The following is a 25,494-nucleotide window of genomic DNA, read 5'->3' on the forward strand; positions in this document are numbered from 1 at the left end:
ATATTCATGAGTACTGCAGAAGCTCCAGTTGCTAAGCATGCTGGGTAGAGCTCCTCTGAGTCTCTTTATGACATCATCTCTCTATGCCAATACTAGGCTCCCTCACCTCTCTGGAGATTAGTGCATGGCATAATCCAGCATTTCACTACATAGTTTTTCATCACTGGCAGATTATATGCTTTATTATCACAACATCTATAATTCTGTCAATCAAAATAACATATTGAAAGCCATCTCTATGTTACAGCAATGGAAAAAAAAGACAACTATCTACAGTATCTCACAAAAGTGAGGAAACTTTGATTATATCTTTTCATGTGACAACACTGAAGAAATCACACCTTGCTACAATGTAAAGTAGTGAGTGTACAGTTTGTATAATAACAGTGTAAATTGGCTGATCGCTCCAAATAACACAACACACAGCCATTAATGTCTAAACCGCTGGCAACAAAAATGAGTACACCCCTAAGTGAAAATGTCCAAATTGGGCCCAAAGTGTCAATATTTTGTGTGGCCACCATTATTTTCCAGCACTCCCTTAACCTTCTTGGGCATGAAGTTCACCAGAGCTTCACGGGTTGCCACTGGAGTCCTCTTCCACTCCTCCATGACGACATCACGGAGCTGATGGATGTTCGAGACCTTGCGCAACTCCACCTTCCGTTTGAGGATGACCCACAGATGCCCAATAGGGTTTAGGTCTGGAGACATGCTTGGTCCATCATCTTCACCCTCTTGTCTTTGTAATCCTCACCTGATTGCCACCACACACGCTTGACACCATCTGAACCAAATATGTTTATCTCGGTCTCATCAGACCACAGGACATGGTTCCAATAATCCATGTCCTTAGTCTGCTTGTCCTCAGCAAACTGTTTGCGGGCTTTCTTGTGCTTCATCTTTAGAAGAGGCTTCCTTTTGGGACGACAGCCATGCAGACTAATTTGATGCAGTGTGCGGCATATGGTCTGAGCACTGACAGGCTGACCCCCCACCCTTCAACCTCTGCAGAAATGCTGGCAGCACTCATACGTCTATTTCCCAGAAGACAACCTCTGGATATGACGCTGAGCATGTGCACTTAACTTCTTAGGTCGACCATACCCAAGCCTGTTCTGAGTGGAACCTGTCCTGTTAAACCGTTGTATGGTCTTGGCCACCGTGCTGCAGTTCAGTTTCAGAGTCTTCGTAAGCTTCTTATAGCCTAGGCAATCTTTATGTAGAGCAACAATTCATTTTTTCAGAACCTCAGGGAGTTCTTTGCCATGAGTTGCCATGTTGAACTTCGTGATCAGTATGAGGGAATTTAACACTCCTGCTCCCCATTCACACCTGAGACCTTGTAACACTAACGAGTCACATGACACCAGGGAGGGAAAATGGCTAATTGGGCCCAATTTTGACATTTTCACTTAGGGGTGTACTCACTTTTGTTGCCAGCGATATAAACATTAATGGCTGTGTGTGGTGTTATTTTGAGGGTACAGCAAATGTACACTGTTATACAAGCTGAACACTCACTACTTTACATTGTAGCAAAGTGTCATTCCTTCAGTGTTGTCACATGAAAAGATATAATCAAATATTTACAAAAATGTGAGGGGTGTATTCACTTTCATGAGATACTGTATATAGATGTAATATGCACAGCCACAGTGGAAACTGGAGCACTGGAATAAAAAAACCTGTACTTTGTGTCATCACTAGTGAGGCTGGATAAGCCCGTCTGGAGCAGCTGCCAGCAGCAGAGGAGAACGAATGGAGTCTGTGTGTCTGAGAGTGGCATGGTAGCAGGTCCTACATATACCACTCATCACCAAAAGACCAAGGACTCATCAGCTCCCAAAGACAAAAAAAAAAAACATATCTGTGATAGGGAGAGGAGGAGATGTGTCACAACAGTGAGAATTGAGGCAAAGACAATATATGAAGATTGGTGGTATGTCACTGCACCTCCCATAATACTGTAACAGTACGTTGTTGTTGGTAGTGGTTACACTATTATGTAACACCAATGCATTACCATTGGTCATTCATGACACAGTGGTCATAGCATGGCCACGGATGCTCTGATGTGATAAAGTTCTGCACATGCCACTGTATTGCAGATCCAGTGGCCCTTCATCAAACTTTACATGTCTAACAGCGTTATTTTAACTTAAGCGTTCATTTCCGTGTTAATTGTCACACGCAAATACCCAAACCGAACCGTTCTACAACTCTCCGGTATAGCTTGTTATGAGACAATGTCAAAGCATAGTAATTATTACTAATGCAGTATCAAATCTTTTTGTTTCACAGTTGTTTTCACTGTTTTTTAAGCACGGTGGAACAGGGGTCTCAGCTTTCGGCACAGATGGTGAAATTGTCACCTGCCACAGATCAGCTTTGAAGCCTGATGCTGTGGACAGGCTAATTACAGTAGTATTTCTAGCAAGAAACTTGTAATTTGCACATTACTTTAGAATGTTATATATACAAACATACATCCATACATACTTCTTGTATCCAGATTTCCCTCAAAAGTCTAAACAGTAACATAGTAACATAATGAGAATCAAAACATTTTTGTACAGCATTACAGTATTCACTTTTACAAGCAAATATGTTAGTACCAAGTACTTGGTTTTATTCACCAGTTTTGGGAATTTCCTAATTAAGACTTAAATTACCAGGTTAAAGAAGTTCATAACTAATCAGTGAGCTAAATTGATAATTTTTCTCTCTTCATTTTCATTATATTACCCACTGGTAATTATGAACTCCCTTTACACTGTAATTCATGTCTTAATTCAAAACTTTTCTAAAGTGGTGAACACAGCCAAACCCAGCCAAGTAGTTTTACTTTTTACACCTCCGTTGATATGTGACAAATATGTGGCACATGCTAACCTGTTTTATTTCTGAGGTAAATTTCCTCAAATGGTACAATCTTTTACAATACATCAGTATCAGTATTGTATTATATCGTTATATCAATGTTGGCCAATATCGACCAGCCATACGACTCGCTAAAATAATGTTTCTACTTATAGTGTGTTTTATTGCCATCATGGTCACATCTGTGCACCTCTTTCTCACTCCTGTTCTCTCGAATCTGTGGCTTTCACACACTGACAATCACAAACAGAGACACACTAACCCAAATGTCAGTATCTGTTCAGCACCAATCTCCATACAAAAACAAATCTTTCAAACTCTGCTCTTTTGAACAGTGTGAGGTCATCATCCCTACATGATCCTTCAATGTATCAGTGTAGATTCATTATCTATAAATGTGCTGTTGAACTCAGTCTGGACAGGCAAAGGCCAGGTCCCCTCTCAGCCTGATCACTGGCATAACACGGAATTATTAAGCTCTGTGTCACATCCTCGTTCTGGGCTTCCCTTCCCCAGAGTATTGATGCACACCTGTATTCTGTTGTGGGTGATTGGGGCTGGTAAATACTTTCAGGAGTGGGGCTTGGTAGTGGCAAAGTATTATTTGTTCAATCAACTTGCCGAGCGTTTATTCAGTATACTCTTGCCTAGCGTTTATTCAGTATACTCTTGCCTAGCGTTTATTCAGTATACTCATGCCTAGTTATTCCTCAATCTAGTTTTGTAACCACGTTTATTCTCTTGCCTTTTTGTACTGTAGCTCAGTTATTTGGATCGCCTGTGTTTCTGACCTTTCTGCCTGCCCTCTGACATTGTTTTTTTGTATGAAATATTTTATATTAATAAATTCAGCGCTCTGCGCATGACTCCATCTACTGTGTCTAGAGAGTCGTGATACTCTGACTTGGACCGAGACACATTTCACCATTAACATATTTGCCATCAGGTATAAAAGAATAGGAAGTCAAAATTAATAACTCCACTAAATATCATAGTTTTATGATTATATTCATGTAAATGTTTTACTTTAAATAACGTTTTGTCTTCATTTGTCCCAGAGAGAACATGCACATGAGGTATAAAACACAAAAGATTAACAATGCTAGAACATACACATGGGGCAGCTGGGTAGCCTAGTGTTCAGACCACTTTAACCAGTAACACAAATGTTGCTAGATTGCATATAACAAAAATTATAAATATTACCTCCCGGGAAGAGTGCACATTTACATTTTACCTAGGCACAGTCAGAAGCTTGGTTCAGCTGGAAAGAACATCTCCAAGGATCACAGTTGGACACTTGCAGATGTTGGAAAAATCTTGGGGTTACCCATTCTCCAAAAATACAATGAGATGAGACCTCCATGCCAGCAAGTTATTTGGAGGGGTTGACAGAAGAAAGCCTCTGCTGTCACCAAACCACAAAAATAAGGTTAAACGCCTGGAGGTTGATTGAAACTTTGATTGGAAGCAGGTTCTATGGTCTAATCAGACTGAAATGTCGCTTTTTGGCAACAAACAGGTGCAACATAATACACACTATGAAGAACGGTGGTGGATCTGTGTTATTGTGGGTCTGTGTTAATTCCAAAGGCCCTAGTTTAGGATCTGGCGACAGTGACTCCATAAACGACTGGGACATTTAGGCTAAAAGCAAGGACCAAGAACTCAGAAGGATTTGGAGAGTTTCTGTAGGGAGGAATGGTCTAAAATCCCTTCCTAATTGCTCTTCCACCTAATCAAACCTTATAGAACACAAGGGTGCACAATGTACTAAATGCACAGATGCCAATAATTGTAGCATGGCATTCAAAAGGCCTGCTGTGGTAAATCAGCACTTGTACCACTTCATTTTACCAGTGATAGCCAGAGGATGGGAAATGGTTGTCATGGTGCCAAACTGCATACAGCAGACTTTCACTTTGTGGTGTAGCGCATGCTGCTTCCCAGACCAGTCTCCCGAAGACCGGTCACAGCTTGGCGTGCTGTTAGAGAAACTAACCCACAGAAGAAAGCATAGAAAAGTCCTATAACTGTATATCAGATGTAAGACAGCAGTAAGAAATTCTGGTCCTCTATGATGAAAACTTTGTAGCAAAAAGCTCCAGTCCTGAATCAGTGTTAAGTAAGGCCACTGTGGTGCACACACTCCTGTCCTGCCTTGTCCTGATGCTGACTGACTGCCTGCCAAATCATCCCTGTCACAAATCACCAGCGCAGAGAGTTCTAAAGCTGACAAAGACACACATCCACAAAAAAACACACACAGCTAAGTCCAAACACACATGCACATACACCCCCCCCCCCCCACACACACACACACAGCTTCTACAGTATGTTGGCAGGCCAGGCCACATATTACAGTCAGCACACACATACACACACACACACACACACACACACACACACAGCTTCTACAGTATGTTGGCAGGCCAGGCCACATATTACAGTCAGCACACACACACACACACATACTACCCTACATCATCCTAGCCATCCTGCCAACAGCCACTCCCAGGACATCACATATGTTCTTCACTGCACGCATGACTACAAACAACACACACCAAATGCAACAGTCACAGAACATGGACCCACACTCTACACATAGTACACTGTAGCCATCCTTCCTACACACACACACGAACAAACACAGGCTGCTCCCTCTGATGAGCAGGGCCATAGTCTTCTGATGAGCAGTAGCCTTGTTAGCACCTTCACAACAACAAGGAAGACAGGATTGCAGATAGGAATGATCGATGGACCCTAGGGGCAAGGAGTGAGGAGCCAGCTAGAGTCGAAAGCTCAGAGGAGAGGAATACAAGTGAAATGAGTTGGCCACCCTGCCTGGTATAGAGAGAAACACAGCGTGGGATATTGCAGAGAGGACTACAAACCAGAGGTGGAATGAGAAGAAAGGAGATAGGGATAGACAGAAATGTGTAATGAGTACGAAGCCAAGCCTCACTCACTGAGGCCAAGGTTCTGGAACCTTTGATCAGATATGACAGCAAGAGACGGATGAACACCTGGGAATAGGCTTGAGGTTGGAGTGGGTCTTTGTGTGTTTCTCTGTGTGAGTAAGTGTGTGTGTGTGTGCGTGTATCTGATGCAACTGTGCCTCTCTGTGTTTGTGACAGCAGGTCATCACTAATCACTCCGTGGGTGTTGTCTTACGGCTCAGCACCATGCTGAGAGAGGGGAAAGGAAGGTGGTGCAAGGACCACAAGGGGGAGTAGAGGACAAGATCAATTCAACACGAGTATGTATACCTCCCCCTTGTGGACAGTCTGTAACCGCCTCCCAAACAACCATAATAGCACACAAATGAGTACATAAAACCATGTCACTTCACTCACAGTTATGTGTTATAACTACAAACCACTGTTCTCAGGAGACGTTTAATATGGTTATGACCAATCCCTGAGGCTGGTCAATAGTCACTCTGAATCAGCATTATCTTCAGGTCTGGAAGGGGGGGTAAGGAACCCATTCATCAGATGTATTGCTGAAGCCAGGGTCAACCATAAGGCCTATGGTTCAAGGGGTTAATACATTTTGTGTATTTTTTTAAGCTGATACAAGACATCAACAATGGTCTTTCCCTGGGGATAGGCCCGTTTTCTGTAAGTGTGGTCTTTAAGCAGTGAGAGGAAGAGTAGAATATTAAACAAGGATCTGATCTAAACTCATTAGCTAGCCTAACACCCCCAGGCCTAGCTAGCTACTGAGACAATCACAGTGACACCGACAGAAACACTGTGAGATGACTATAATCCAGTGAAAAATGTTGATGGCAATCCAAATCTCTTGTCTCTGTCTCAGCACAGCTAGTACAGCGTGACAGTCAAGACATGAAAAAATCATACAACCCATTTAACAAAAGAGCAGTGGCGTGACAACAGTATGTTGACATATATCTTATGACGCCATGCTGAGACCTCGATGACACATGGTGTAATGAACTGGATATGCATTTCAGTCCACCATAATACATGTCACACATCCACACTAATCAATAATCCAATTGATTGTGATTTGGAAAAGCTACCGAAAATTTAGAAATGATCTCGGTCACTCACACACAGGTTGGCGTTGGGCTCTAGGACCGTGCACGGTGTGGAATGTAAGTATCTCACCTTGCTCCCCCCTCCGTGAGGGTTGCTACTGAGACAGAAAGGCAGGGTCACCCTCCCTGAATCGCAATCCTTGAATCACTAGTACCGTCATCACTAGTACCGTCAAGTGCTTCCAGTTAGGTATATGCAACCAAATACAGTGGGGAGAACAAGTATTTGAAACACTGCCGATTTTGCAGGTTTTGCCACAAAGCATGTAGAAGGCTGTAATTTTTATCATAGGTACTCTTCAACTGTGAGAGACGGAATCTAAAACAAAAATCCAGAAAATCACATGATTTTTAAGTAATTAATTTGCATGTTATTGCATGACACAAGTATTTGATACATCAGAAAAGCGGAACTTAATATTTGTTACAGAAACCTTTGTTTTGCTTTGTAAGTAGGAAAACCTGCAAAATTGGCAGTGTATCAAATACTTGTTCTCCCCAATGTATATTTGCTGTGCAAATTGCAAATATTTAGAATGTTGTGAGAACTGTGAAAATAAATGTTGCTGAAAACTATATATAACCACAACACCACACACTGCACAGTCCTTACATCTTGGCCACCAGCTAGTTAACTAAATACCCTTTAGCTTGTTGTTCAGCATATGCTGTCATGATTTTTGGGACTGTTCCCCTTGACATAATGAATAATTTTGCAGTTTTTATGACCAACGCACCTGTAAACTGGGCTCAGACAATTTGGCCTCTTTGGAACTTTGTAAGTTACCTCATGATGTTTTTAAATCACAAATATCAAAGTGCGAATTGTCAAAACTCTTTTTTCACTGACACATGTGGACTGCTAATTGACAATCAGCTTAATGGGACCTTTGCAGCTGGTTTTGTAATTGTGATTTAGTTACTTCAAAGTAATGGGGCTTTTTCATGGAGTGTCTGTTATTTTGTTCACCCCCTGTACTGTCTAAAATAGTTATGCTGGTGGCCATTGCCCAAGACACAGAAAAGGCAAATTAGCAGCAGAAGCAGATCAGAGCCTGTTTATGCTGCCCTGATGCAATGAAAATACAAAATATGAAAATTAGGTAAACTTGATGTGATATCTTTGAATGTAAACACAGGGGCCTAGACCATACCCTAAAAGCACAGCCCCAGGCCATTATCCTTTCTCCACTAAACTTTACAGTAGGCACTATGCATTCCGGTAGGTAGCGTTCTCCTGGCATCCGTCACACCCAGATTTGTCCATCAGGCTGCCAGATAGTGAAGCGTGATTCATCACTCCAGTGTCCAGTGGTGGTGTATTTTACACCACATCAGCCAACGCTTGGCACTGCGCATGTTGATGTGAGTCTTGGGTACAGCTGCTTGCCTTTGGAAACCCATTTTGTGAATCTCCTGATGCACAGTTCTTGTGCTGATCTGGCTTCCAGAAGCAGTTTGGAACTCTATGATGGGTGATGCAACAAATGATAGACAATTGTTAAGTGATATGTGCTTCAGCATTCACTGGCCCTGCTCTGTGAGTTTGCATGGTCCTACCACTTTGTTGCTCCTAAACACTTCCATTTCACAATTATAGCACTTACAGTTGGCCAGGGCAGATCTAATTGTGCAGAAAAGGTGGCATCCAATAACAGTGCCACGTTTAAAGTCACTGAGCTCTTCAGTACGACCCATTGTCCTGCCAATGTTTGTTTGAGGAGATTTTATGGCTAAGTGCTGGATATGATGCACTTGTGCGCAATGGGTGTGGCTAAACTCTTTAATTAATAGGGGTGTACTTTTGGCCATATAGTGTACTTTGCAGATAATATATTTTTCTCATGGTCTGACATTTTTAATAGAAATCATGTCCCTACGATGGAAGAAGCCTCTTTTCAAACAAATTATTCATTATGTAGTTGGTGAACCAGGAGGCAGTTATGAATGAGATGCATTTGTTTGTTGGAAAAGAAAACAAAATACTGTGGGATTTCATTAGCGTGTTATGGCTTTTCATTAGCCTATTAGTGGCTTTTCACTGGCCAACATAATATCTCTTTCCGATTATCTACCCAAACTTTTGGCAACAATATAGTGTTTTACATAAACGCCAAAATCCATGCTCTAGTGTAAGGTCAAATCCATACCATGGCATACACCGATCAGCCATAACATTATGACCACCTGCCTAATATTGTGTAGGTCCCCCTTTTGCCGCGAAACCAGCCATGACTCCAATAGACCTCTGAAGGTGTGCTGTGGTATCTAGCATTAAGACGTTAGCAGAAGATCCTTTAAGTCCTGTTAGTTGTGAGGTGGGGCCTCCATGGATCAGACTTGTATGTCCAGCACATCCCACAGATGCTCGATTGGATTGAGATATGGGGAATTTGGATGCCAAGTCAACACCTTGAACTCTTGTGTTCCTCAAACCATTCCTGAACCATTTTTGTTTTGTGGCAGGGTGCATTATCCTGCTGAAAGAGGCCAACACCATCAGGGAATACTGTTGCTATGAAAGGGTGCACATGGTCTGCAACAATGCTTAGGTAGGTGGTTTCCCAGCAGAACATTGTCAAAAGCATCACACTGCCTCAGTCGTCTTGCCTCCTTCCCATGGTGCATCCTGGTGCCTTGTGTTCTCCAGGTAAGCGATGCACACGCACCCAGCCATCCACGTGATGTAAAAGGAAACGTGACTCATCAGACCAGGCCACCTTCTTCCATTGCTCCCTTAATGCTCTTGTGCCCATTACAGGTGCTTTTGGCAGTGGACAGGGGTCAGCAAGGGCACCCTGACTGGTCTGCGGCTATGCAGCCCCATACTGCGATGCATTGTGTGTTCTGACACCTTTTTTATCAGTACCAACATTACCTTTTTCAGCAATTTGAGATACAGAAGCTCATCTGTTGGATCGGACAACACGGGTCAGCTTTCGCTCACCTGGTGCATCAATGAGCCTTGGTTGCCCTGTCGCCGGTTCACAAATTTTCCTTTCTTGGACCACTTTTGATTGGTACTGACCACTGCAGACCAGGAACACCCCACAAGATGCTCTGATCCAGTCATCTAGCCATCACAATTTTGCCCTTGTCAAAGTTTACTTGCCTTATGCTTGCCCATTTTTCCTGCTTCTAACACATCAACTTTGAGGAAAGAATGTTCACATGTTGCCTAATATATCCCACCCACTGACAGGTGCCATGACAACAAGTATATCAGGGCTATTCACTTCACCTGTCAGTGGTCATAATATAATGGCTGATTGGTGTATATTTCTACTGTTTCTAAAGTCCATACCGCTCACCCATAATATAATATGGAAGGGAGAGGGTTAGCGAGCTGTTTGTATCTGTGTATTATTTGTTGTGTATGTTTGCTATGTGATGATGCTTTTGTCTGTAGGTGTTTATTTTGTATGAGTGTTTATAGGATCCCCTCGAATATGAAATGCTACTTCTCAAGGGGCTGTCCTAGCAATAAATTCAATACAAAATGTGTATAATTATATGATATTTTTACTGCAGTTCTGCAATTTTTGTTTGGTCACTTTTGTTCTGGCACCTGGCAATTATTCAAATACACAAAAGCTATGCTTACTTCCGTTACAGTCACACTCAGGTATAGTACGGACATACCTATAGTTTAATGTAAGTACCATAAAAAACAGCTATATACATAACAATATTGTTTTACATTCATGAATGCCATTATCGAGAAGCCATTTGTTGTGAAATCATACCTTTTAGCGAAGAACAGTCAAGCTAACTTATCAAACAGAGAGAGATAGCAGTAGATAGAGAGAAAGGTAGCTAATGGAGAAAGGGACGAAAAGATGGTGATGAACAGAATCCGTCTGACTTTTCCTTCCCTTACACAGTTTAAAATTGAATTAGCGATTAAGTATTTATACGAGTACAGTGTGCATTTTCCAGTCCACTGCATCCACACAGCTGAGTGAGAGAGAGGAGGGGTGACAGAGTGACATACTACTATAACTGGAATGTAGCACAGTCGGTTGCTCTCTGTTCCTCTCTGTTCCTCTCTGTTTATGTGCTAAAGGCGCAATAACACACTCACAAGCACATGCAGACTGCAGAGAAAGAGAATGAGAGAAAGAAATAGGGGAAGGGGAAGAGACATGAGTGAGCCTATGGACATGCTGATATGTACAGTCTGTCCTCCTAGCTCCTCTATTTTCCACCCTGTTCAGGTACCCGTGGTGAATGATGCGTGCTCTCTTGTTCAAGCCCACTGGAAGTGATGATGATTATAGAATAACTGCCACGCTTGGTTTAAACAATATGTAAATCAAGTTGGGAATCCCCTAGCAAGAACACTCCGCAATTTGCGTGGCATTCAACAAATATTTCGAAATGACTCCGAACGTAAGGCACACCGTGGACATTGATAAGAAATGCCAGGAGGTTGCTGTCTGTTTAATTAAGGATATAATAATATTGTGTTATTGTCTTGTTAAGATGGGGGACAGCACTGCACAAATGTTAATTCCCTCTGTGGTGGGCACATTCTGCCATGGTAATTGGCGAGTTAATGTTTTTCGGGAAGACGGGCCGAACACGGTAATCTGAGTATCAGTGTCTTTAGCTAACTGTCCAATCCTTGCCTCCCTAGTTCTTGGTACATTACATGGAGCACAACTATTGGAATGTACAGTACATTTAGAAAAATGGCAGTCATTAAGCAGATGCTCTTATCCAGTGTAACAATCAGCTAGTGCATTATTCTTAAGAGAGCTTTGTGGGGCAAACTAACAACACGGTAATAGGGTAGCATATATAAGCTAAAGACACCACACCCAGGTAATGAGCATGATGTCTCACCCCTCCCCTTCCTCTGCTCACTCATTTGATAATGATATTGATTGTTATCCAACAACCCAAAGTTCTTTTTGTATTGTACTTGTACCTGGACTAATCCCTTAATTGTAGGCTACAATGCACATAAGTGGCAGCCATAAACTATGTAATATAGGCCAAGTTGAAAGTGGACTGATGTACATTTTTAAATGTAAAAGATAATGTGTATAATGTTTCTTGGCTATTTGCCTTGTTTTGTTCAATTGCTTCTTGGTTTTTAAATGTAAAGTTGAGTTAAAACTGCAACTGCTAGCGACGTTGTCTATTTTAAGCTAGCAAGTGGCACTGAGATATTGTTCCACATACACAACAGCAGTTGTTATGTAGCAAATCCAGTAAGGACTACTGCTTTTACGCCCACCCCTTGTCTCTGTTCAGTGTGCCCATGCATGCCGCAAGCAGAATGTTTTTAAGGTGATTCCCAACATTCTCAGGGCCTGGCAAGCTTACTCAGCCTTGCCAAGTATTCCTCAACTATAATATTTACTACTACAACAACACACAACTTCCCATTTGGCTTTTCTTGGCACTAAGAAACTTGATCCCTGGTACACAGACAATACTAGAGCACTTAAGCCTCCAGAAAATTGGAGCGAAAGTGGCGCTTCACCAAGTTGGAAATATTCAGACTAGCCTAGTTAGACAGTACACTACAATTCCAAAAATCACTCACGTCTGCTCGATCAGCTTATTTCTCCAACCTGATTGAGGTGAACAAAAACTATCCAAAATTTCTCTTTGATACAGTTGCAAAGCTAACAAAAAAGCAAAGCTAAGCAAGTGAAGTGGGTCTTCACTTTAGTTGTAATGAATACATTAACTACTTTGATGAAAAGATCATCACCATTAGAAAACAAATAACTGACTCCTCCTTAAATAGTTATGGTCCTCAAAATCTCAGTTGTCCTAAAAATGTCCTGAACCTCCCTGACCAGGTGTCAATGGGGACACTTGACTTTTTTGATACCGTATCGCTTGACACATTTACTACATTTTTAATGAGTTCTAAACCCACAAACTCTCAGCTAGACCCGATTCCAACAAAATTACTTAAGGAGCTATTTCCTGTGCTAGGTCAGCCAATGCTGAACATAATAAATTGCTCCCTTTCCTCCGGATGTGTACCAAACTCACTAAAAATAGCGGAAATCAGACAAAGGTTCCGCATCCGTCCTGTTGCTTCTTGGTCTTAGTGCTGCTTTTGACACTATTGATCACTCCCTTCTCTTAGAGAGACTGGAAACCCATATTGGGCTATGTGGACATGGTTTAAATCTTATTTATCTGAAAGATATCAGTTTGTTAGTGTGGATGGTATATCCTCTGACAAGTCAAAGGTATGCTTTGGTGTTCCTCAAGGCTCGGTTCTGGGCCCATTATTGTTCTCACTATATATGCTCCCTCTGGGCGATGTAATCAGAAATCACAATGTAAACTTTCACTATTACGCTGATGACACACAGTTATATATTTCAATGAAGCATGGAGAAGCCTCTAAATTATCTACCTTGGAAGCATGTGTTTCAGATATTAGGAAGTGGATGACAGAGAATTTCTTGCTCTTAAACTCAAGGAAAACAGAAATGCTCATTTTAGGACCCAAGAAACAAAGAGCGTTGTTAGCAGATCTCAGTGTGAACCTCGACGGCTGCATGGTCGTATCCCAAAAAACTGTAAAAAACCTTGGCGTTACCTTTGACCCTGACCTCTCCTTTGAAGAACATATAAAATATGTCTCAAGAGTTGCTTATTTTCATCTTTGAAACATTGCAAAAACTGATGCAGAAAAATTAATCCATGCTTTCGTTACTTCTAGACTAGATTACTGCAATGCTCTTTTTTCTGGTTATCTAGACAAATTAATAAATAAACTTCAATTAGTGCTGCACACGGCTGCTAGAATCCTAACTAGAACTAACAAATTTGAACACATTACTCCTGTCCTAGCGTCCTTACACTGGCTGCCTGTTAGGGTTAGGGCTGATTTTCAGGTTTTACTCTTAACCTATAAATCAATACATGGACTTGCTCCTACTTACCTTGCTGAAATGATCCAGCCATACATACCTACACGTAACCTACAATCGCAAGATGCAGGCCTTTTCATTGTACCTAGAATTTCTAAACAAACAGCTGGCGGCAGGACCTTTTCTCATAGAGCTCCACTACTGTGGAATGATCTGCCAATTAAGGTTAGAAATGCAAACTCAGTGCAAACTTTCAAGTGTCTACTAAAAACTAATCTCTACAGCACGGTTTATAATTAGGTTTAGCCTGGCCCGGGGGCTTGAAGGTGACCAGTAGGCTTGAAACTGTCCACCCTTGCTGTCTTGCCAGGTGGGCTTTCGTCGCCACTGGGATGCCCTCCCTCCAATGCCTTTCGGGGGAAGAGTCACTGGCTTGTTGTTGACTCTCTGTTGCGCACTTGTGCAATTGGGCTGTACTCTGCTGGCAATACTCGGCCCTCATTCAGGGGGGTTGCGGTTGGTGGGTGTCTCTTTGGTTGATGCTTGGCAATATGGGTGGATTGATTTCCTGCCTGTTGGGCCCTGTCCGGGGCCTCCCCCGGGTAGGGCCACAGTGTCGCCGGACCCCCCCGTCTCAGTTCCACGGTGTTACGCTGCTATATTATTGTGCTGGGGGATATGATGAATGCACTTCTAACTTTTCTCAGTCTTCTCCAGTTTTACATTTTAGGAGGAGATGAGGTCCTGGTCCACACCTGCGGAGTACCTGGTTTCGGGGGCCCGTTGCTGTCCCTGTCCATCTGGTCATACTTTTGACCTAGTCTAGAATCAAATAGACTCGGGATTTAGCCCAGAGAAATGTATTTATTATTCCAATTGGACTCTTAATATCTCACCCGGCACAACCAGAAGAGGACTGGTCACCCCTCTGAGCCTGGGTCCTCTCTAGGTTTCTTCCTAAAATTCGGCCTTCTTAGGAAGTTTTTCCTAGCCACTGAAATCCAACACTACTGTTGTTTGCTCCTTGGGGTTTAAGGCCGGGTTTCTCTGTAAAGCAGTTTGTAACAACTTCTGTTGTAAAAAGGGCTTTATAAATACATTTGATTGATTGATTGACTAAACAATATTTGGTCTGCATTTTCTAGAGCAACAACCTCCTTTGGACTATGTGTCTCAAGTTATCTGCCCTTTCTAGAGATTCCAACTGAATTTCTTTCAAAGGGCAATTGTACAAACTTTGGAAGTGTCCTCCAGGCCTCTACTTGCCCTCAACAGCAGAAGCATGTGTGAGTGGTACATGAAGTATCACTGATGGGGGGAGATTCTTCCCAAGGATTTGGCAAGACACAGGGCAAGATGATCCACACAGATCTTGAGCATCTCTGATTCTATTTCATAACCCTGGCTCACTGTGTAATTGCCAGCCCCTGCACCAAACTGGGAAAATGATCATCGATACAACAAAAAAAAAATGTAATTGGGAGGATCAGATTTTTCTGTGTATTACATGTCATATCATCAGGTGACTTCACTCTCCTTGAAAAACATCAGGGGCTGAGAGCACAAAAGACTTTGTCTCACTGCAGTCATCTCCGATGCACGCCTCTTGACCCAAAGTCCAAATAAACGTTGCAAATATGATGAACTTCCTTGAGCTAGAATGGCTCTGGTTGCTCCTTGAGCAAGCCAATGGGCTGATAGATGAGGTGAGGGCTGATAGATGAGGTGTTTGATTGGTGGGTTCAGACAGGAACATCTCTATCTCTAACAGCATTGGCAGACTGACTTCCTCAACCCACTTATTTTATGCATCAGGTTAGCAGGTTGTCTGTTGTGTCAGAGCTTAGGCTGACATAAAACTACCTCAGACCAAGTTTCAGAAATTCATCAGTTACTTTTTTGTAAGTAAGCTTATTATTAGTGTGTTTCTTTTCTTTATTAGGGACCTTGTCAGTGTATCTCCTTTACCCAGCACTGAGACTTGCCAAAGACGTTTGTTGTAAAACAAAACAGCTGACTGAAGATGAGATGGCATGACGTTGAATTCTGCACAACCTGATGAAACTGAAGCCTCTGTGATAATTACTGTAAATATTTTTGTACTAATAATATATTATCATAATATGAAAAACCAGTGATTCAGACCGCAATCTTTTCAATGAAGAAGATATAGGGCCCTAGTAAGCCTCTACCATCTATGTACACCTGGATTTGAGCAGGTCCTCCCACTTTCCCTCACAGATCCGCTCAAACTCTATTAGAGTGGATGGGGAGTGTGGGTGAACTGCAATCTTCAGGACTCCCCACAGATGTTCAGTAGAGTTTTCAACATTTGCAAAATCTATGCTTTGGCTAGGCCACTCAAGAATGCCACTACAGCATTATCTTGGCTGTGTGCTTCAAAAACCTCTCTGTATTATTCTTTGTTTATCCTATCCTCAATCCTGACCAGTCTCCCAGTCCCTGCTGCTGAGAAACATCCCCATAGCATTATGCTCCACCACCATGCTTCACCAAAGAGATCCAATTGACCAGGTAATAAGCAGTGCCTTCTTTTAGCCAGGCCATTTTTTTTTACGGCTACAGAGACACTTGTTCTTCTAGTAGGTTCATCTCTGCAAAGAAACTCTGAAGATATGTTGTAGTGAACATTGGTCACCTCCATGACCAAGGGCCTTATTAACCGGTTACTTTGTTTGTCAGTATGGCTTTCGTCCCTAAGCAATTAGACAATTGACCGCTCAGCTGTTTCTTGGCAACATGTGTGTTGTTGTAATGTTGATTCATGCAGGTAGCCTACAGGAAAGAGTGCTACATGAAAGGATTGTTTGACAATCAGTTAAAAAATATTAGGACAGGTTGGTTTTATACATACAAAGTAAGTCAAGGTTATGACAAATCAGCAAAAGCCCATGAAGATTAGCCCATGGAGAATTTATATATATAACCTTTGTAGTTCTATGATTATGAAAACACCAGTCTCAACGTGAAAAGTAAAGAGGCAACTCCGGGATGCTGGTCTTCCTCTTTCCAGTTCTTCCTCTTACCAGTGTCTGTGTTCTTTTGCTCATCTTAATCTTTTCTTTGTATAGGCAAACTCGCCTAGAAGGCCAGCATCCTGGAGAAAGTCTCTTCACTGTTGACGTTGAGACTGGTGTTTTGCAGGTACTATTTAATTAAGCTGCCAGTTAAGGACCTGTGAGTCATCTGGTACTAAAACTAGACACTCCAACATATTTGTCTTCTTGCTCAGTTGTGCACCAGGGCCTCCCACAACTCTTTCTATTCTGGTTGTGCTGTTCTGTGAAGAGAGTAGTACACAGCGTTGTACGAGATCTTCTGTTTCTAGGCAATTTCTCGCATGGAATAGCATTAATTTCTCAGAACAAGAATAGACTGATGAGTTTCAGAAGAAAGTTATTTGTTTCTGGCCATTTTGAGCCTGTAATTGAACCTAAAAATGCTGATGCTGAAGATACAAAATTTTTCAGCTTACAGCTCAGTAACAGCACAGTTAGAGCAAATTATGAACACAGTCAACTCAACCTACCTGAGTCACAATGCAAAACAGGCTACAGCTTCAGTTCTCCACTGAATATCTTTTAGTACTGGCAAATGTTTAAAAAGTACTCTTTCATGAATGGCTCTTTCTTCATGACTGTATTACTAATCCAGCCATTAAGCCTTTGACATGGTGGTAATAAACCTTACTGAACCAACAAAGAGACACGTCTAAGAGCTTATGATCATGGATCTCAAGATCATGCGCTTGGGTAAGTCTATGCCTAAGGAGCTGTAAAAGATGTAAACCTTCAGTCCATCCACATGTACTGGAAATACACAAATATGTTCAAAGCATTCTGTAACATTGAAGTCTTCTTTAGGTCTCCCTTTTATGTAATTGAACACCTGATTTATTTAACAGGAGGCATAATCTTAATACGTGGTCCAGGTAAACATGACACTAGTGCGGCAGATGGGCCTATCCTCCTTGGTTGTTCACCACGAAGAAAACAGACTTCCATATGTACACACAATATGTCAGATATAACCTAATTCCAACAAAACTTGAGAGAATGACACATCTTACAATATTGATCCGGCATTTAGAAAATGATCTTGATTGAGCAAATGGTAGCATTTTGACAAGTGATTGAAAATGCAGACTTTGCAAGGTCATGCCCTTCGGCCCAACTGACCCAAGTCATGACAGCCAGGCCACTTGTCGACCTACGGTTTAGTACCATAGGAGCAGATCTACATTTCCAAGAGATTAATTTTACCTCCTAAAATTCAGAACAAGCAAAGGGTTTAATTTCTGAACCAAACAGATGTTACAAAAAAGGATTGTTAAAAACCTGCCATGGAATGGTATACTAATTTGCTAGCTAAATGAATCAATCTGTACTAAAATATATGGGTTGATGAATATAACAATGATACTCGCTTTGACATTATAGGACCCCTGTAATGTACCGCTATTTGCTGTAAAGATAACCAAGCTAGTGATGATGACATTTTGCTGAAATTGTCTACCTTTTGTCTACCTTCTCAGTAATTATTGTTATCAAGTATATTGTATATGTGTCAATATTTTATTTGCTAACGTAGTCATAGCCAACAAATGAAGATCATACTTTGTTATTATAGGACCAAGCGTATGCGGATATAGTCGGCTTCACGCCGCGTGAGATGAAGCAAGCCATGATACTTTCTGGCTTAGATGAGTTGACAGATATGCCTTTTCTATTCTATGATTGTCTCTGCGGTAGGCTACTAACATATCCTACTCTTACTGATTTTAATGATGGGACATGTGTTGATCCACGTTCCTTTAGTTTTGCAACCAGGTAGTTCATTAAATATCTATCATTTCCACCACTCACCCATCTACAGTTTCATAGAGTAAGTGTATTTAATGAAATCTGCACCTAGGCCATTAACATCCTTCCCTGGCTACTACACACCCCATCATTCTCATAATGGAGGGAGGTTGATTATGGAATACACAAAGCATAGGCAATTAAGCCCAGTATTCATGTTTGTCAATGAAACTGGCATCAGTGACATGAGTATGGAGTTCTGGTTGACTCGTTTGCATGTATAACCAGTCACTCATGTTATTTTTTGTTTGACTGTTGTTCAGCGCTCACCTGCAACCAGTATTTTACCCGGTCATGTGCCCTACACAATGCTCACTCATGCAACACTGCGTAGCCAATCAAGGCTTGTGTTTTAGAATGTTGATTTATTGTTTTTCTAGATCTGGCAAGAGACACTATTCATGCATATTTCCAACCTGACATTGTGGAGGAGGATGGACAAAATTAATGTCTGTCGTGTTTCCTTTAGCAGAAAATGACCCACAGACAACCACAAAGGCCAGATGTAGTTGAACCTAAAAGGAAATACACCTTTAAGTACCATCTGCAGCAGGGTGGCCAAAGATTGAATCTCTGCAAACTGACATTCATGTCAGTATCTCAGCTGACCAATAGTCATCTACATGGAAGTTAAAAAAATCACATCAAATATTTTCAGCCTTCAGGACAGGTGATTCAGGAAAATATGTCAGTCTGAGGCAGGTCAGGGTACAGGTTCAGGGTTCACAGGAAAGAATATAATTTAATAACCTTTAATGCGTATACATAATACAATATATATGTATCATTATGCATGACAGGCCTCCATCGTTTTAAGAAATATAGCAATTTATTTGAATGATGTTAGAATAGAGACGGAATTCCCCTTGTCTGGGGACCTTTAATAAACAGTAAAGGAATGAAAAGTACAATAAAACATAGAGCAGTACGAACAGTATAGTCAAGAGAAGTACAAAGGAGTAAACTATTAGAATAATAATAATAGCCAATGTGTCAACATTTTATATCTTCACTCGTTTTCAAATACCTTTATTTTGGTAATATTTCTCAGAATTCCTTGTACAGTTTGTATGGATATAAAAATAAAAAATGGGTATACATATACGGTTAGGTCTGGAAATATTTGGACGCTGACACCATTTGGGCTCTGTACGCCACCACAATGGATTTGAAATGAAACAACTGATATGAAATTGAAGCGCAGACGTCCAGCTTTAATTCAAGGGGTTGAACAAAAATATAACGTGCAACCATTTTCAGGGGCTCAGATGTAATTGGACAGATGAACACAATCATCAAATTTTCATTTTTAATACTTTGTTGAGAATCCTTTGCAGTCAATGACTGCTTGAAGTCTGGAATGTATGGACATCACCAAACGCTTGGTTTCCTCCTTTGTGATGCTTTGCCAGGCGTTTACTGCAGCTGTCTTCCGTTGTTGTTTGTTCACGGGACTTTCTGCCTTAAGTTTTGTCTCCAGCAAGTGAAATGCATGCTCGATCGGGTTGAGATCAGGTGATTGACTCGGCCATTGCAGAATATTCCACTTCTTTCTGAATTTCACAGTATGTTTTGGGTCATTGTCCATCTGTAAAGTGAAGCGCTGTCCAATCAACTTCGCTGAGTTTGACTGAATCTGAGCAGACAATATATTCCTATACACTTCAGAATTAATCTGGCTGCTTCTGTCTTCTGTCACATCATCAATAAACACTAGTGACCCAGTACCATTAGAAGCCATGCATGCCCATGCCACCACACTGCCTCCACCATGTTTTACAGATGATGTGGGATGCTTTGGATCATGCCATTCCAAGCCTTCTCCATACTTTTTTTTTCCCATCATTCGGGTACAGGTTGATCTTAGTTTCATCTATCCAAAGAATGCTTTTCCATTACTGGGCTGGCTTTTTAGATGTTTAATCTGGCCTTTCTATTCTTGAGGCTTATGAATGGTTTGCACCTCGTGGTGAACCCTCTGTATTTGCTCTTGTGAAGTATTCTCCTTATGGTAGACGTGGTAATGATATGCATACCTCCTGGAGAGTGTTCTTCACTTGGCTGAATGTTGTATAGGGTTTTTTCTTTACCATGGAAAGGATCCTATGATCATCCACCACTGTTGTCTTCCCTAGATGTCCAGGCCTTTTGTGATTCAGAGCTCACCAGTGCATTATATTTTTCTCAGAATGTACTAAACTGTTCATTTGGCCACTCCAAATGTTCCTGATATCTCTGTGATGGATTTTTTTTTTTTTGCAGCCTAAGAATGGCCTGTTTCACTTGCATTGAGAGCTCCTTTGACTGAATGAAACAGCTTTAGAGTCAATTGTAAAAAATATAAATAAAGGGGGCTACATATTAAAGCTGTAATTCCTAAACCCTTCCTCCTGTTTGGATGTGAACACCCTGAAATTAAAGCTGAGAGACTGCACTTTAAGCTTATTCATTATTTATCTGTAACATGATTTTTTTTTGGTAAACAGCCAAAAACACAAAACTTGTGTCAGAGTCAAATTACTTCCAGACCTAACTGTGTATGTTCTGTTTATTTGTCATTGTCATTGTCAACATACAAAAAAACGAGTGTAACCTATCCTTTCTGTTTAAATGTGCCAGGCTTTTTACGTTTTTTAAATGTCCCTCTTTATATAAGCAATTAAAGTTAAATAAGTATGACTGCAGCTGGCATTGATCTGTTATGTTGGATGAATTTGGGACCAGATCCATGATAACATAATGTCTCTCTATCTTGGGGGTGGCAGATAAATGGGATGGATGAGATGGACCACTGTAGGTCTGTAATCCACATTGAGAACTATAGTCTGTCTTCACTGAAATGTTAGACTGTGTTAAAGCCCTGATTTCTTTGACAAGGATGGTACTTAAAATGGTAGATTGAATTTGAGGCATTAAGGCTTGGTTTGCCAAAAATGAGCGAGGTGTCAAGCAAATCGATGCTAGCCATTAAGCTCAGGTGACTCTGGAGTTGTTAGTTAGGAGTTCTGCTGAGATGTGGCAGCAGCCTGCACTAAGGATAACCTCCACCTTTGACCTATTACTGAAGTATTTCATCCAGTCTTTAAAACACTAATGTCAATCCAACTATTTACCGGAGTGCTGCCACTAGTTGCACTTGTTTTACACAGCAGTTACCTGCCATAAAGACAGCAGAGGGTATGTTTCTGTTCCAGAATGTTCCTCCAGAATGGGCTTTGAGCTTGGGTGCAGTGAAACACATGGCTTAGAGTATAGCTAGGGCTAAGAGGAGAGGTGCTTACACATCAGCCCGACCTTGTCTCATCAGACCTGGTCCTCTGAGATGCGTGCTCAAACACATGCACGGCATGCACTCACGTACACACACACACACACACACACACAAACACGCAAAGAAATGCACAGGTCTCTCAGAATCTGGGACACTTCTGTTTGTACCACCCCAAACACACACATACACACACACACGGAAAGATGCTCTTGAATATACATTGTCGTTCTTTTCATACCTTTCATAGCACAGCAGGAAGACTGAATCTAGGGCAGCATTTCTCCACACAATAAAAGCCAAAGTGTGTGTAATATAGAAGGAGCTAGGTTAAATACCCCAATGCCTGGTTATTAGTAAGTGAGCCTTTTGGATTACAACTACCAGCTCTGTAGTGAGTGATACACTTCTTTAATCAGTGCTCCACGCTACAGCCCAAAGGCTAATTGGCACACACAGATTTAGCACCGTCAAATGCAAACAGATCATAGCTATTTCAGCTAGGCTTCTTACAATGTTTGTGAAAATGTTTCATATTTGAAATCACATTTATCGAAGGTCTAAGACACATATGCCTGATCACTGAACCCTTTTTTTTGTCATCTCCACCTATGTAGGAAGAGCTCCTCCTCAAGACTGAAGCAACGCTAGAGAGTGAAGCCTCATTGAAGCCTCTGAGCTCACACAGTGATGGTCCTTCGAGGTCTGCATCTAGGTGCTTACATAAAAGCGGAATGAGATACCCTGAAGCCATTTCATTTCACACACACACAAACACACACTAGCGACATCCAGACACGCGGATACACACAATGCCTCAGCAGGTCTTGAGTCTGATATTGTATTAAGTCCACGCCCAAAGAAGAATGTACTGGCCTGTGCAGTGCTGTGGGATGACAACACAAAGGCATTTACACAGCATCCTTAGCACAGGAGAAAAAAAATCCTTTAGAAAAAACATTGATTATCAGTTTTCCATATTGTCCTTAAATTCATGCTTTCCGACCATGTAAAATCAAAGATCACTGCTAAATGTGTAGGCATGTGTTACAGGAGTACCGCTTTTTGAAATATTGACAGAAAATAGCTTGTTAGAAGACAAGAGGAGAGTACTATTACACACGCAGCAGTGATTTATAGGCAGTGGAACTAATGAACGTCTAAAGGACCATTATGGCCCTCTCCCTCTCCACAGCAGGGTTTGCACAATGGCGTCGAGGTCTGCCGAGACTGCCACAGTCCAACGGAATGTGAGATGGGAGAGAGTGTGTTCCTGTACATCCAAGAGCCACCATGACGACAACCGTCAGGGGCTGCCCTGCACTCCCTCATCTCCCTTTCTCTCTTTATTCTTAATCCGCTCTCTGTCTTTCGCCCACAGTCCTCTGACTTCACCGAGATCCCACCACGGTACACGGCGACGTCACTGTGTCTTCTGGCGGTGATACACACACACACAAGGCATCAACGGTGAGATGTCGTGTCACCGTCTTTACCAAGGGAAACGGGCAAGTGAGCAACAGAGCAGGTGGACATATTACCGTAGTGTAGAGGGCAAAACAAACGAAAGAAATAGAAATAGAAGCAGCTGCAGCGCACCCTATTGGAGAGCATCTTTTTTAAAACCCACAGGTAGACCTAGGAGGTGTGCATTAACAGGCTGTACTCTATAGGGGAAATAGTGAGCTTACTGCAGAAATCCTCTCTCATCCAAGGAGGGGTGGACCATCTCTATCACAGTAATGGGAAGGTGCCTGTAAAAAAACAGCTCAGATAATGTGTGGCACATACCACAGCAGGTCCACAGCAGGGGAAACAATGGAGTCTAAAAGGGCAACACATAAAACCCCTGCCAGCAGCAGCCCGGACACATAACGACACAGCCTGAAGAACAGGAGAGGGGAGGGGTTGAGAGAGACGGAGAGGATCCCTGCATGCCTCCCCGCACCGCCCCAGCCCCTGTGTGACTCCCCTCTGCAAGAGGAATGACATAATGGAGAAAACAGAGTAAAGAGCAAGACACCTCTCCCAGGGAGAAGCGGGACTCAGGGCAGCTTAGTCAGTGGCTCATTTCATACCAGAGCCCCCAGCGCTTTGCACTCATCAACACCAGCGCCAATACCACCCTATGCTAATTGTCCGACCGAACAAACACAACCTATGCGCGGGCTTCTGTGCATCACTGGTTAAACACAGAGAGTGTGTGCGTGTGACTGCATGTGTCAGGCATGCGAGACCAGACCCAGCACAATGGAGGGGAGGACAGGCTGAGGGGAAGATACATTTAAAGAGAGTGAGAGACAGGAGAAATCGTCCCCGTCCTCAGACAAAATACCTTGCGCCTGCGGTCCCTAGATCGATTCCTCTTCTTGTTCTTCTCCTCCTCCTTGTCCTTCAGCTCCTGGGCTGCGAGCTCCGCTAGGTCCTTGTTCTTGCGAAGCTGCTTGGCGGCTTGCGCCATGGTGCCGCTGCTGCTTTATCCGCACCTCCAGTCGTAACGGTAGCAGTCCCTGCCCCAGCCCCGGCTCTGACCACGGCTGCCACTGCGCGTGTGAGATGGCGGCGCCGGGAGCGCCTGAGCGTGTGTGAGCGGGAGCGCAGTGCTCCAGTGACTGAGCCCGCAGAAGCCTCAGAGGAGATGCTACTAGTGCTACTGATGGTGCTGCTACTCATTCAGTCCGGCTGCGTTGCACTGAGCTTTCCTCCCCTCCCCCTCCCTCCTCCCCCTCCCTCACCCAGAACAGACCAGTCACGCAGTCAACACTCAGCACCGTGAGGATCCTGGTGCAAAGCGCTCTCTGTCTCTCTTTGTCTCTGTCTCTCTGTCTCTTTTTGTCTCTGTCTCTTTCTGTCTCTCTGTCTCTCTCTGTCTGTCTCTGTCTCTCTGTCTGTCTCTGTCTCTCTGTCTCTCTTTGTCTTTGTCTCTGTCTCTCTCTATCTCTGTCTCTCTCTGTCTCTCTCTGTCTCTCTCTGTCTCTGTCTCTCTCTGTCTGTCTCTGTCTCTCTGTCTCTCTCTGTCTCTGTCTGTCTCTGTCTCTCTCTGTCTCTCTCTGTCTCTGTCTCTCTGTCTCTGTCTGTGTCTCTCTCGGTCTCTTTGTCTCTGTCACTCAGTTATTTCATCTTCATCTCACCTCTTCCTCTTTCCATCACTGACTAGGCTGCGGAGAACCATGTGTGTAAAATTGTTTCCTCATGTTATTTTTGTCATGCTTCTTTCCTCTTCCACAGTTTCACAATTATTAGACCAGCAGTCCTGTAATAGAGCAGAAGTTAACTTATTCTTTAAGCATTTATATATATACCTAATATATATATATATATATATATATATATATATATATAAAACCTCAGGCTTTTCTCTAGGCTGTTCGTCTTTGGGTGTTCTATATTATGGCATTGTTTAGACTGCATTTCCGTCAGTGATTTATTGACATGCATTCACTGTACACCAGCAGTGAGATGGTGTTCACATTAGCTGGTTGTATTGTGTTTTCTAGTCTGCAATAGACAAGGAAAAAACATAAAAATCATCCATGTTTC

The 25,494-nt window shown here is 42.3% G+C and overlaps 1 protein-coding gene across 14 annotated transcripts in view; it reads right to left on the bottom strand.

The window, feature by feature from the left end:
* ank1b (ankyrin 1, erythrocytic b) overlaps positions 1–24,625 on the bottom strand; it is an 85,400-nt gene extending 60,775 nt beyond the window's left edge. For all 14 annotated transcript variants that reach the window (XM_010877912.4, XM_010877911.4, XM_020053629.3 and 11 more), the window contains exon 1: positions 24,290–24,625. In XM_010877912.4, coding sequence (XP_010876214.1) covers positions 24,290–24,415 — 126 coding nt within the window. In that variant the 5' untranslated portion in view covers positions 24,416–24,625. The remainder of the gene's footprint in view (positions 1–24,289) is intronic.
* Between the last annotated feature and the right edge of the window lie 869 nt (positions 24,626–25,494).

The sequence above is a fragment of the Esox lucius genome, chromosome 14, assembly GCF_011004845.1.
Source record: "Esox lucius isolate fEsoLuc1 chromosome 14, fEsoLuc1.pri, whole genome shotgun sequence".
Classification (NCBI taxonomy): Eukaryota; Metazoa; Chordata; class Actinopteri; order Esociformes; family Esocidae; genus Esox; species Esox lucius.